This window comes from Alosa sapidissima, chromosome 23, assembly GCF_018492685.1.
Source record: "Alosa sapidissima isolate fAloSap1 chromosome 23, fAloSap1.pri, whole genome shotgun sequence".
In the NCBI taxonomy this organism is placed as follows: Eukaryota; Metazoa; Chordata; class Actinopteri; order Clupeiformes; family Clupeidae; genus Alosa; species Alosa sapidissima.
The window spans coordinates 26,212,468-26,226,713 of NC_055979.1; the positions used below are offsets into that span (position 1 = coordinate 26,212,468).

General features: G+C 44.6%; 1 protein-coding gene across 1 annotated transcript; it reads right to left on the reverse strand.

Annotated features, from left to right (window-relative positions):
* Positions 1-2,237: 2,237 nt before the first annotated feature.
* Positions 2,238-5,177, reverse strand: cldn10a (claudin 10a). Its single transcript, XM_042080375.1, has 5 exons — positions 4,746-5,177; positions 3,700-3,861; positions 3,489-3,570; positions 3,292-3,396; positions 2,238-2,861 (listed from the first exon to the last, which is right to left on the reverse strand). Exons 1-5 carry the CDS (start codon positions 4,963-4,965, stop codon positions 2,723-2,725), a joined length of 708 nt encoding a protein of 235 aa, XP_041936309.1. The 5' UTR covers positions 4,966-5,177; the 3' UTR covers positions 2,238-2,722.
* Positions 5,178-14,246: the final 9,069 nt, after the last annotated feature.

Below are 14,246 nucleotides of genomic sequence, written 5' to 3' on the forward strand. Positions count from 1 at the left end.
TCTCCCACATGATAGACATGAGAGCCTATGTGTGCGTTTGTGTGTGTTTATGTGTGTGTGCGATAAGAAGACATGGAGAAAACAAAGAAAAACATGCTAGCTGGTGTGAACCTGAGACCAGGCAGTTTCCCAGAGTCACATTAGCCACTGATGGCCTGAGGAAATGCTTATGTCGGCATCACTGCACCAACATACTGCATCAACACTGGATCACCTCACCTGGGACAGGGGAGCGCAAGTCAAACCAAGTTAACACAACCAGTTCCAGTGAGCCTCTTTATAGTCCGTTGTGCCTGGATGGGCCTGGATGGCAAGAGAAGAAGTATGTTGTAATGGTCTACCTATCTGAAAGGAAATTTCAAAACAAGATCTCCCCTTTGCCAATTCTATTTAATATTTGAGCTCAATTTAACATCAACATAAGATTTTGCCCTTTTTGTTTGTATTTGAACACCTGAGAAACAGCTTTCCTTTCCTCTCTACCTCACTCAGTGGGCTGTTCACAGTGAGACTAGGCCACATGCAGAGCCCTGACATTACTCAACCAACGACCTCTCATTCTCCACTGATGCAAAATATGTGGGTCAAATGCAGAGCCAAGGTCGTGCTGGTTTTAGACATATTACAAAGAGGCCTTATTTTTGCATGCCCCAGGCGTACCTCGCTTATTAATTATATTATGAAGATGCCAATGCTGTCTTTTATCTTCTACTCTTAGTTTTCCTCTAACATTATTAGAAATAAATCCATGTCAGTGTTATTAATGAAAACAAATGAGGGTCTAATGTGATGAAAGACTCCCCTTATTGATCTGACCTGATCTGAGGGAGTGCAGAAAGAGGGGAAGTCTGTGTCACAACTTTCATTAATCACAGCAAGGTGGACTTTGATGCTACAAAGAAGCATCTCAGTGTGTTGGAGGGCAGCACGTCAACTAATAACATCAGAAGGCCAATACGATGGGTAAGTAAGTGCAGAGGCTTAAGTAGTCGTAATAATAATAATAAGCTAGGCCTAAAGGTTTTTACAAACTCACTTCAGAAGAAATTACATTTTTACCACCGGTAAAGGCTATCAAGGCCTAAACAACTACAGACAAGGCAAAATTCTCCCAAGATAATGCATTATCTGCAATCTCTTTGATAAACAATAGGACTGGTCATTAGGAGATTAACACACAAGGGGACACAGCTAGTAATCTCATTTTAACAAAACATATCATCTTTGCTGATACCTGGTTTTAATAAACTGGTAGGCCTCCCATAAACAAAAAAGAGAAAAAAAGCAGAAACCATGGCATCATGGCAAAACAAGGCCTCTAAAATTGAATGACAGACCTCAATCCCAGCTAGTTTGTAGCAACATCGCCATCTGGCGGCCAGCCTAACTTATTTATCGGGTAGCGCTGAAACGAAAGAAAAATATATATATTGGGAAGAGGCTAGATTGTTATCAAATTCTCCTTGAACAGCAACGGCGGGGCACACAATACTTGTTTACGGAAGTGTTGTGAGGGAATGTTTCAGCGCCGTAAGTGATCAGCCGGAGGGAGTGAAACGGAAATGCGTATTGGGTTTCCACTTATCACCAGGTGGAGATGGACGGCTGCTCTTGGGACTTCAGTAATTTCCGAGTCAGTTTTCGAGTAGCCTAGGCAATGGATTGGCTGCAGCACGAGATTTTAAACATACATTGGGGGTGATGTGGCTACACATCTGTCATCAGTTTCCCTGGGTAAATAGCCTAGGCTATAGATCTTTCCTCCCGTCTTTCACTCAGGGTGCGTGGACTTGGACACTTGTTTAAAACCCCTTCACTGATTAGAGCTTCCAAATCAGTTCTCATCTCAGATCTTAGGTCATAGCCTACATTAAGGTAGATTTCAGCAAACATTTATGAAAACAAAAACATGAATTTCATTATAAGGAGTAAGACTTAGGCTACAGAATCTGTATTATTATCCTAGGCCTACTGATGCTCATTTAGTCAGCTTGTGGACAGATATTTGTTCACACATTAACTGAATTGTCATTGGCAACATGTTTATTCGGCTTGCTACAGAATCACTTCATGTTAATGTGCAGTAGGCATTTGATTGTCAGTATGCATTTTGGATAACAAAAAGTCTTATGGGGAGTTTCCATAGGCATTTTACAAAACACATGAGCATACCTTGGCAAATAATGATCTAAAGCACTAATATTTTCATTCTATATTGATCTACTTTTGCACACAACTTCACAAGACCTGGTGCTATGGCACAGTGCAATTTCAGGCAAAAACTTGACATTTTTATTGAGATCAATGTGGTTAAGTTTGTTGTTTTTGCTGCCAAACTTATACAACTTTTTTTTATTTTCAATGAAAATCACTTTAATATCAGATAGACTATTGTGTTCCTAGTGTATTGATGGGACTGAAACTGATACATGCTATATTTCACCTCCAAATATCACAAAGTCTATCATGAATCACACTATCACGGACAGCATGTTGCTGAATCCTTTCTTATAAAAGCTGAAATGGTGTCAGTCCAGCATGCAGCGTTGCAGCACCCCTATGATAGCAAGATAGCATTTGTTCTCTCTCATCTCTGACTTCGGACAATGGAGAGGCTCAATTGTTCTGTACTCATTTGTGAAACAGGAGAACTCCAAAGCAGACGTTGCAGGAATAGCTCTCAGCCTGCTATAGCAGTATGGCTGTGTATACTAGGCAGCCATCAAACGTAGGCGTTTCTCCCAAACTGTCTGGATGTGCCACCCTGGTCCTGGGGGTCCTTTTGGAGGTTGGTGGAGGGGTTGTGCCTTTGGTGTATGGAGATGAAGGAGGCATCTCTGTTGTAGGAGCGCTCAGCGTGTCTGGGAGAGAAGAAGAATGTGCATCAGTGTTCTTACCAACTAAAACAAATAGGCCTATGTGGATATTTGACATGAAAATATGGAAAATATATTTATATTTGCATATACTAGATTCAGGAAGGAACTGTTTACTTGCTTTATATGCTACAATCATTAGTGTAGAATTAATTATCAATTAATTACTAACTGGTCATAGTGGTCATGATTCTCAAATGTAATGATGCAGCATAAGTTGAAATAAAAAGGATCGATATTAAATCATCATCATTACTATTAAAGCAGTAGAGAGCAACAGCAGCAGCAACAATAACAATAATAGTATAGCATTCTTACAGTGGACCTTGTATGATATATTGCACAAGAGCTATTCAGTTTGGCATAGAGTTGGAACATGCGTCAGACTGCAGAAATCAGTGTCTGAGTGACTTACCTCAGACTGAGGCCCTCTGTTAGAGACAGGCAGAAGATTAGGCCTCCTAATATGCAGAGAACAGACCCCCCCCAGCCAATGAACAATGCAGCACCCAGCTCGAATCTGGTGGGATTGAGACAAATGTTAACACCATTGTGAGCACAGTGAGGTTTATTTTGTGTGTTGGGTTGATGTTATTATAGAAAAATACTAACTTTTGGGCGACAAACAAGGGATCAAAAAATTCAGATGTTATCCTGTGTGCGTAGAGAGAGCATGCAGTCAAGGAACAAAGACCTGCCCAGAAGAAGGTTATCAGATGTAAAATCTAATGTTACTTTTCACATCCTTTAATAAACTTGGGATGAGTTAAGTGAAGGGTTCACAGACTCCTACAATCATTCAAAGCCAATTTACAAATACCACCATTCAGGATGAAATTGAAGCCGGCCACACTGGCTATCCGGGCCTTTGTTGTTTCAGATCCTCCGATCTTGGTGCATTTCATCCCCACCAAGGCCAGAGTAGCCCCAAAGAAACCCAAACACACGGCAGCTATCATCAAACCACGACACACCTGTATGTATCCTGCAGTAATCAGAGAGAGAAAGACAGAAAAGACAAAAAAGCTTGTTCAGTTTTAAGGTTTCAAAGTTTAAGGACACTCATGTAATTCATTTCAAAGGTGAGTATAGCTTCAGGATAGGCCTACATTAATTTCTCCAAGACATGGGATAATGAGGACATAGAATACACATGTCCCTCCGTAGCAGTCACATATGAAGGAGATTAATCATCAGGCCTATTACTCAATGCCACATGCTCCATACTGTTTACACAACTTCATGTAAAAAATAAACAAACAAATAAACAATACAAGCAACAGTCTTCATGAGAAATATGTACTGGTTTATATGGATGATTTCTTTTCAGTGAGCTTTCAATTTACAATAATGAATACAACATTCTCATATTTTACCTCTGTGTACTTCCAAAACGTTTGCTTTTCAAGGCCTTTTTAATTGCCAATATATGTAAAATTGTGCATTTATTTTCATGCAATATTTTAAAGTAATAGAATGGTGTACATTAAATTATAGTGTACCAATTGAAGTCTGTGAATATTGCCTGACACTAAATAGCCTAAAAAGTTTAGTCTTATCAAAGTCAATATTTCATTATCTAAACTGGAGCATGTGTCTAAATATGTTTCTCAAAAGATACTGTTATGTCACTGTGGAAACAATCAAATTATTTATTTATTGAGTTGTTCAGGTTTTTCCTTCCTACTCTGATTATTCAGTAAAATAAAGACTATTTGTTGTTTTGATTCATCATTAGCCCATAAAAAGAAATATAATGATCTGGAATCTGCTTGCTAAAATACTGCAAACTATAAATTCACACTCAATTGCAAATCTACTGTAGACATTCAGTGGCAGCCATAATAAATAAAAAATAAATTAACAGACCGTCTAATGCAAGCATGGAAGGGAAGTCTTTGCAGTTGGAGACCCCTGTTGAGTCAGTCACGCATGTCTTCCACAGATTTGACCAGAACGTTGCAGTTGTGATGACCGTCCCATCCACGGAGGAAACTTTCCAGTAGTCTGTAGCAACAGTAGAGGCTGTGAGTACCCATCCAGATATAGTCAACAGAAAGGCCATGATCTCGGTCATCATATTACTCATTTTGTTCAGGCTCAAACGTTGGTAAATATTCTCAGTGTGCTGACTTCACCTGACTTAGTTAAGTTATAGCAAAAGAGTGGCACTGTTGCACAGGATATGGAGCTGCTGTGCCTTATCTGCAGGAGGGGGGGGGAGAGCCCCTGGCAGCACTCTTGGCTGACCAATGGTCTTTTATTCCACACTGAATAGCCATCAACTCATTGCTCTATCACACATATACACCCACACACACAGACTGACCACATCACTCTGCAGGGATTATGAATGACGCTCGGGGGCGATGAGTCTTATCAAGACGATCTGGCGAGTTAGAGAGCGGGACGTCATGGAGAAGTGAAGAGTCTCGCTAGCGGAGAAGAAGATGTGCAGAGAAAAGAGGCCAAGGTGGAGGTAAATTATGCCATTAAAGTTAGATGAGAGCTCCACCTATTGGTCAAAATTCACAGGAGAGACATGGGCGGATTATGAACTTTCAGGCCCCTGGGCCCAGATGTATTAAGGGCCCCCCATTTATTGTTGTATATGTGGGAGGGGGGGTTGGAAATGTTTTTTTTTTTGGAAATGTTTTTTTAATTAGTTTGATGTGATTTCCTGTATTCTGGTGCATTTTGGGGATGGCCAATACTAAATTCAATCAGATTCATAGCCTACATCCTGATTTGTTGATATTGAGGCAATGATTCTATGCAAAGGCTTGGGCTTCAGGGCCCCCTGACCCCTTGGGCCCCTGTGCCTGGGCCCAGTAGGCCCGTGCAGTAATCCATCCCTGAGGAGAGGTTGCCTCACATGTGATAGACTGTGGTAGAGACTGGCGCAGTTTTAGTCATTAGTCATGTTGGAACACATTCATTTCTGGTAATGGAGCTTTGGTGTTGAAAATTAGAGCCCCCAAGACATGTTGTAGCCTAAACTGTATTCTTATAGTTTGTTGGAAATTCATACATTATATGTTATTTTAACTTTTACCTGTCACCCTTTTTTTTGTGTATGTTCTTTTCATGAATTCATTTTGTGTATATACGAAATTTATTTGTTAAGAAGTGGAAATGATGACACCTACTGTCTCTTTTGTGTACTAGCACTTGTAACCTCAACACCTTAGTTGCCAGATGGAGGCTTTTGATTGGTGGACTGCTAGTTCATAAGAAACTGTTCTTGTTTGATATCTGCTTAACTCCCAGAAGAAGGCATGTAGCCGAAACGCCATGGAGTTTTTTAGAAGGTTAACTTGACCAAGCCATGATAATAAAGGCTTTTTAACTTTTTCAATAGAGAGTGCCTTGGAGTTTCTTGATTCTTGACATGTTGTAGCCTAGTTTAAAATTCCTGTTTAGAATTTTTCATTAGGTGATAGTAGTCAAAGGCTAGTGATTTGGACATACACCACTGCTAGGTTGAGCTTCCTATTGGGATGTGCTCTTTAGAACATTGGTTCCCAAAGACTGGGTCGCGACCCACGGGTGGGCCGTAGGAGATTTTATTTGGGTCGCCAGCACAATTTGTGTTGTGTAATAGGCCTAGCTTATACCATTTAACCAGGAAAGCTATCAGTTCTATTTCATAATTACAGACCGCCAGAGGCGATGAAAACATAGTGGAAGATATCATGCGCTCGCGCATTGGCTACGAGAACTTATTGATTGGTTGTCATCTGGTGACATCATGACGCTACAATATATAAGCCTACAGATTCGTCATGATCTTTCTCTTTTTCATTCTAGCCTGGCTGAGAACTGTTTTTTTTACTTGAACTTGGGTTGAGTAGTACATGCTCCCCCATTAGCTGTTGTTTATCAACACAATCGGATTCGGAATCTTTGCGTCTCCCGACCGATAGCCTACCTTCGGCTTCCAGGATCTGGTCGGAGACGTTAACGTTACCGGCTTGTGGATATAGCAGTTACTGAACTCTTCTCTGGTAAGTACACTATTTCTGCCAGCGAGTACCTATTGGTATCCAGAGTTCCCTCGCTTGGTATTTCACTGCTATTCCCAACGAATACCCTTGGTGTCCAGGGTCACTTCGTTTGTTGACAGTAGTAGCTAACTTACGACCAGTGCTAGCTGCTACGAAGGTGAGTAAGCTACATTATCGGGCAAGCCAACAATTACTTCTATTCCAACGAACACCCTTGGTTTCCAGGGTTCCTTTGTTGGTGTAGATAATAGCTCGCAGCTATTTACATCTGCTATTCGTTGCTAGCCCCGCCTAGCTACAGTGGATATTGTGAATTAACGTTAGCTCGACTCTTGATTACCCGCCGTGTCAGCGTTGAACCTCCGTGACATGGAGGTAGATAGATACTTTATTGATCCCCAGGGGAAATTCAAGGTCTATGACCGCTGTCCATCCTGTTTGGGCATGGAGCATCTTATGGAGGCGCTATCTAACCCCTGCCCTGAGAGTAGCATGATGCCCCTTGAACAACGGCAAATCCGGTTGTCGATTGCCTATCCAAAGGCATCGGAGATTTCGCTTAAAGCTGCAGGCAATATGCATGGTGTCAAACGTAAACATTCTGAAGACCTGGAACAATCGACATCCAAGTGCAGATCTTCATCTGCTAAGTTAGAAAAGCGAATGGATGACCTTGCTACTACTGTTCTGAAATTGCAGGCACTCCTATCGTGTCATCAAAGCCACTGAAGACCACACCGATCAGACTGGCGGTGTAGCACAGCATAGTGCCCACACTCTCCCATTGCTTAATGATTCCTTTCACCGGCAGCCACAAGTAGTGGATGTTATGTCGGTGGCAGCCTCAGAATCTCTCTTTATTGATCCCAATGGTCAGCCACCCACTGACACACCTCTAACACCATCACAGCGGTCCTCATTGCACTCAGCGAGTGGCAGTGAGTATGAAAGTGACACATCTTCTGTACGTCAATCCGTGACAACATCAAAATGGCGCTTGCCAGGTTGAAACTGGACTTGCCTCAGGCCCCAGTGGGCCCTACCAACCTCCTGTGCCACTCAGTGCCAGGGCCAAAGGACGTGCACGTGCCTCACTGCAAAGACTTCACTGAAGTTGTGTCTTCAGCATTTCAGTCTGCTTTGAATTTTCGGCCTGATCGTGCCGCTCGCACGTTGGCGGCCATGAGCGCGCCAGATACCATCGGTCTTGGATCAATGCCGGCATTGGAGCCCTGTGTAGCCTCTCTCATCGTGTCGCCCGATGAAGCCCTATGCCAGGATGTGCGATGCCCCAACAAGGAATGCAGGCGCACTGATGGCATGCTGGTTAAAACCTACAACACGGTTGCAAGACTTGGACATGTGGGCAACTCAATGGGGCATTTGCTCCTGGCCTTACATTCTACTTTGGACACAGCCACTCCAGACGTTACTACGTCTGGTCTGCTTGATGTCTCTCTACAGGCACTTGGTGCAATGGCCAGTGAATGCGGGTGAGCTCTGGGTCTCCTTGTCCATGCGAGACGACAGGTCTGGCTAGCACAGTCACCCCTGCCAGAAGTGTGTCAGAACAACTTGCGCCAGTTACCGCTGTTGCCTGGCCACCTGTTTGGGCCAGCTGCGCAGGAGGCATTGGAAAGGAGGACGCGAGTGACCGAGTCGCGTTCGCAACATGTTCAGTGCTGGCCGCCCTTCAAGGAGCCACAGGTAGCCATATCAGCACCCCACCAGATGCCTACTAAGCGGCGTGCACCAATGCACAATCTTGGCCGGCACCCCTAAGGCCAACTCCGCAGGTCCGCCCCGCCGCCACCCCGTGCGGCTATGGGCACACAACCACAACCACCGCCTGCAAGGCAGCCGCCTTTTCGGCGCCCCCCCCCAAGGCCAATGAATCCATAGGTAGACGCTACTGACTGCTCAAGGTCGGTGGTGGTTTGTTTTTCAACACTTCAGCTGCAACGCTGGAGGGCAATAACAACAAACAGTTGGCTTCTCGAGACTCTCGAGAAGGGCTACCGCCTGCAGTTTCGCCGCCGACCTACACCGTGTGTTCATGTTCGTCCCACCATAGTGAAGGACCCTCTTCAAGTTCTTGCCCTTACTGCGGAAGTTCAGCAGCTGTTGCAGAAGGGTGCGATAGAGGAAGTAGACCCTCAGGTTCATGTGGAAGGATTCTACTCCCATTATTTTCTGGTTCCAAAAAAGGATGGGGGGTTCAGACCCATCCTGGATTTGAGACGCTTGAACATGTTCCTCAAGCGCTTGCCGTTCCGCATGTTGCGAACAGCAGATGTGATTCGAGCCATAGAACCAGGTGCATGGTTCATCGCAATAGATTTAGAGGAAGTAGACCCTCAGGTTCATGTGGAAGGATTCTACTCCAAAAAAGGATGGGGGGTTCAGACCCATCCTGGATTTGAGACGCTTGAACATGTTCCTCAAGCGCTTGCCGTTCCGCATGTTGCGCACAGCAGATGTGATTCGAGCCATAGAACCAGGTGCATGGTTCATCACAATAGATTTAGAGGAAGTAGACCCTCAGGTTCATCGCAATAGATTTAGAGGAAGTAGACCCTCAGGTTCATGTGGAAGGATTCTACTCCAAAAAAGGATGGGGGGTTCAGACCCATCCTGGATTTGAGACGCTTGAACATGTTCCTCAAGCGCTTGCCGTTCCGCATGTTGCGCACAGCAGATGTGATTCGAGCCATCGCCTTTTACGCCATGTCACAGCCCTAGGCCTCAGGGTCAATTGGGAGAAAAGTTGCCTCGTTCCTTCCCAATTGGTGAATTTTGTGGGCATGCACCTGGATTCCAGGACAATGCGGGCCACTCTCACCAGAACCAGACTGGATTCAATTCAACATGCCCTTACAAGAATCCGCACAGGATGCAGGATACCTTACCTTCAACTACTGAGACTGGCAGGACTGCTCACAGCAGCAACCGCAGTCATTCAGCTGGGACTACTGCACTTACAACCTTTTCAACGGTGGCTGATTGCGCTACGCCTGTCTGCATGCACAACAAGCAGACCTTGGTACGAGTGACAGAAAGTTGCAGCTCATGTCTAATCCGCTGGCGTCGGGAGGACTTCCTGCTGTCCGGAGTGACTATGGGCCCACCTCCTGCACGCAGGGAGGTAATCACGACGGACCCCTCATGGGCTGGGGCGCCGTGTGGCAGCATCGAGGAGTGAGCGGTCAGTGGGGTCCTCACATGAAACGATGCCATGTCAACTTTCTGGAATTACAGGCAGTCTTCCTGACTCTGAAACATTTCGAGCATGTTCTGGTGGGAAAGCATGTATTGGTCCGGACCGACAACATCTCAGTGGTGTTTCATATAAATCATCAGGGCGGCACAAGGTCCCTCCCCTCCCTTCAGCTGACACTGGCACTTCTGACTTGGGCGGAGACACGATTTCTCTCTCTGCGTGCGAGACACCTTCCCGGCCGCCTCAACACCGTGGCAGACACTCTGTCCCGGGGGGCCCCGAGGCCAGCGGGTTGGTGAAAATGATCTGGAACACTTACGGTGCAGCAGCAGTGGACCTGTTCGCCTCGAAACAGACCACACACTCTCCCCTGTGCTATGGGGAACAATTAGAGTCTCTAGGCAGGGATGCTCTGGCCCACGAGTGGCCGAACCTCCTGCTTTATGCCTTCCCTCCGATACCACTGATCTGGGCAGTGTTGAGTCGTGTCCAGGAAACAGGCCACAGGGTGCTTTTGATAGCTCCCAGGTGGCCGAGCATGCCATGGTTTCACTTGTTGCAAAAGTTAACAATGGGACCACCGAGTCCTCTACCCTTGAGGAAGGACTTATTGTCTCAGATGGAGGGTTCTCTGTGGCACCCCTGCCCGGACAGGCTAAAACTTTGGGTCTGGCCACTAAGGGGAACCAGAGCATCATGGATTGTTCAGAAGGGGTTCGACACACTGTTCTAAATGCTCGTGCTCAGTCCACGAGGGTAATGTATGCTAGCAGGTGAAAGCTTTTCAGTGCTTGGTGCGCGGCTCACAATCTAAGGTGCGCATTAAAACATTATCTTTTAGGTAACTTTCCACGCTGATGGTGCTCAAACACACAACTGTGTTCAAAGCAGGATGAGGAAAACCTGAAGTTGTGTGTTTGTACAAAACTGAGCGAGAATTTTATAGCTTTGACAATATTTAACATTGTTTAATGTGTAATTGAGAGTTGTGGGAAACTGAGTCAGTGCATCACCAATCCCTGTAATAGTAGTGGTAGTAGGCCAGACGCTATTACGTATAGGCTACATATGGCAGTGTAGAATGGTTAGGGGGGGCATATAAAAGTTTGAGAACCTGTGGCCTAAAACAATATTGGTGGTTGCATGTTAGATCTGAAGTGAAATGGGTCGCGATGGTCTGTCATTTTTAAAAAGTGGGTCCCCAGAAAAAAAGTTTGGGAAAAACTGCTTTAGAACGAATTATTATGACCGGCGAAGTGAAGCAGTCATATAGGGATTGTCAAAGTTTTTTTAATTCTTTTTTTTTTTTTTTTCGTCATCTACTTCCTGAAATTTTGGTCAACGATACCCGGGACACCGAAACACCGGGGCACATGAAATTTGGTGGGTATGTAGCCCTACTAGACTTTTACGGAAAAATTTCGTTTGGTCCCCGAAGAAATTTTTATGGTATGTTGGTCTCAAGGGCCCACATCAACCTAGCCCATAATCACTCATTTGTGTTTTGCACCCCCCCGGTAAAAACTGAAAATGCAATATCATTCTGCTTTAATCGCCCCTCTCTTCAGTTAAGATGTTCAGAACTGCACCAAATTTTATGTGTATGATTAACCTGACATTCTCTGGGGGTATGCCAAGTTTTGTAGAATTTCATTCATGGGGGGGTCTAAAAAAATTAAGTTATGTGTACATTTAGTGACTGTACACTCATTGGCCTGTAGATGGTGGTGCACACATATACACACGCACACACACACACAGGCACGCACATACTATCGGTATCGGCAATTAGAACAGCCGATACATAATTACAAATTCAGCAGGATTAAAGGAAAACCAAATATTCATCATCATTTGACTGCATTTCCAGTATTGGCGTTAGTAGTCGTTTGCCCACCAGATGGCGCATCGTTGCAGTGAGACGTAATTTTGTTGGAAGTTAATTTAAAGTGGATTGGAAAGACAAGGACAACACTGTAGTTTACTGCAGAGAACGTCTAATAACGGTAGGATGATTTCCACATTAAATGTAATTCCCATTTCTTCTTGAAGCCGAAATAAATCTGAGAATGTTTATCGGACATGCTTGGTTTTTACTGCAGGTAGGCTATGTTAATCTTGTAAGTTATAGCCTAGGAGGTAGGTAAAATAATGTTACCGTTAGCATTGGTTGAGTGATGGAGGCCAATTTGATTATGTATTTGTAGAAAACCATAAATGCGGTTATAGGCTACCAAGCAAACTGATAACAGCACTAATTCTATCTTTCGACTGTCATTCCATTCTCTTATGACCATAACCTAGGCGACTAGCAGGAGCTAAGTGAGTTAGCCACAACACGTTCACTAACGTGATGGTTTTCTTATGAAAAATATAGGCTACCTGAAAGATAACCTGTCTATGATGCATCCTAAACACCGGACTGGGACATTTCTGCTCAAAGTCTCAAAAAGCATCGGAGTCAACGTTCATTCCCAAACACCCACTAGGCTACTTCCTCTATTTTCAAAGGTAGGCTAGGCTAATTCAAGTAAGGAAGAGCAAGGCTCAAAGTAAAGTAACTAGGACTGAAACATAAATTCGTCAAAGTGAATAATTTGTGTCAACTCGCCGCAATATAGATTTATTAACGCACACGTGATGATCTACATCTCCATTTAAACCAAATGTTTTAGAGCGCACGTTGAGAGATGTATCCAGGACAGGGCTGTACCTACACATATTTGTTGCACGTGCTACAAAAATCATTCTTTGCGATGGACGATTTAGTACCAACGCTACACCGGTCCGATACAGTTTTGCCTAGTTTTGCCTAACCCTAACCCTAACCCTAGCCTACCGTGAGACTGAGACGCTTTTTGTTTGTTCGAAGTGCGTGTTTAGGGTGTGAGAGGGGAGTCGATGTGCTTTGATTCCAGCTTGGTAGTTGTAGTCTATGCAATTAAAAACCACGTGTGTGTGAAGTATCCAAACAATGATAACACTTTCTTCATTATGGCTGCTTTAGCCACAGACCTTCAGCTACTGTACAGTGGGTCCCATTTAGAAGTGTCCACTTTCCGTGGTTCACGCAGCTGCGTGAAATACTACTGATATGCAAAACTATTAACTTTTCGCCAAGAGGTGGCAGCTTAAGTCCGCTTGATACTGTTGGTTCCCAAGGGAGATTTTATTTGGGTCGCCAGCATAGCCTAGTGACAATATATGTTGTGTAATAGGCCCAGGGATGGATTACTGCACGGGCCTACAGGGCCCAGGCCCAGGGGCCCAAGGGGTCAGGGGGCCCTGAAGCCCAAGCCTTTGTATGGAATCATTGCCTCAATATCAACAAGCCAGAATGCAGGCTATGAATCTTATTGAATTTAGTATTGTCCATCCCCAAAATGCACCAGAATACAGGAAATCACATCAAGGATGTGATTTCAAGGATGAGGACCCCCAAACCCCCCCTTCCACATATACAACAATAAGTAGGGGGCCCTTAATACATCTGGCCCAGGGGCCCAAAAGTTCATAATCCGCCCATGAATAAGCCTAGCATAGGGCCTACCTTATATAGCTTATAGTTTAACAGTCACGGTTTTGTTATAACTCCCTCTATGCATTTTTGCATTTAGAATAGCTCTGAAACCGGGGGGCGAACGTCACAGAGGGGGCACCAGTGCGTGGATATCTCAATCGCAAAATTAAACAATATTTCTATCGGGCGTCTACCTGCTTTTCGCTGCTTCTTCGCCGGCTCTGCCATTATACACACGTTTGCAACAATCTCTAGAATTTCGTTAGTCTGCCTCTGTGCTGTGGATGCAGGATGAAAACTGATCCTGCTTCGGTCGGCGGGTACGATACACTGAACTTGTGTTGTGGAAAAACTATCCACTTTCCCGAACCTCCAATCCAACTAGCACTCTGATGTCAAAGACCCGAAGGAGAACACCAAGACGAGAGAAGCTGAAGACTGTTGATCCTTTATTCACCGTATTGCAGTGATAATACAATCCAAACAGCGTCAGGACTGGACCGTCAGGCAATAGAGTGATGAGTGGCAGCTGCTACCCCGATGAGATCTGATCTGAGTGTGCCTGAGCTCTTTCTTTTATGCTCTCAGGGGCCTGGGAGGCGTTCCTATCCTCAGGAACGTCA

Excerpts from the sequence above, each read along its gene's own strand:
- cldn10a (XM_042080375.1), bottom strand. The coding sequence starts at position 4,965 with ATGAGTAATATGATGACCGAGATCATGGCCTTTCTGTTGACTATATCT. Across the intron at positions 3,397-3,488 it reads CCCTTGTTTGTCGCCCAAAA|ATTCGAGCTGGGTGCTGCAT; the intron begins GTTAGTATTTTT and ends CAATCCCACCAG. Across the intron at positions 2,862-3,291 it reads ACAGAGGGCCTCAGTCTGAG|ACACGCTGAGCGCTCCTACA; the intron begins GTAAGTCACTCA and ends CTTCTCTCCCAG.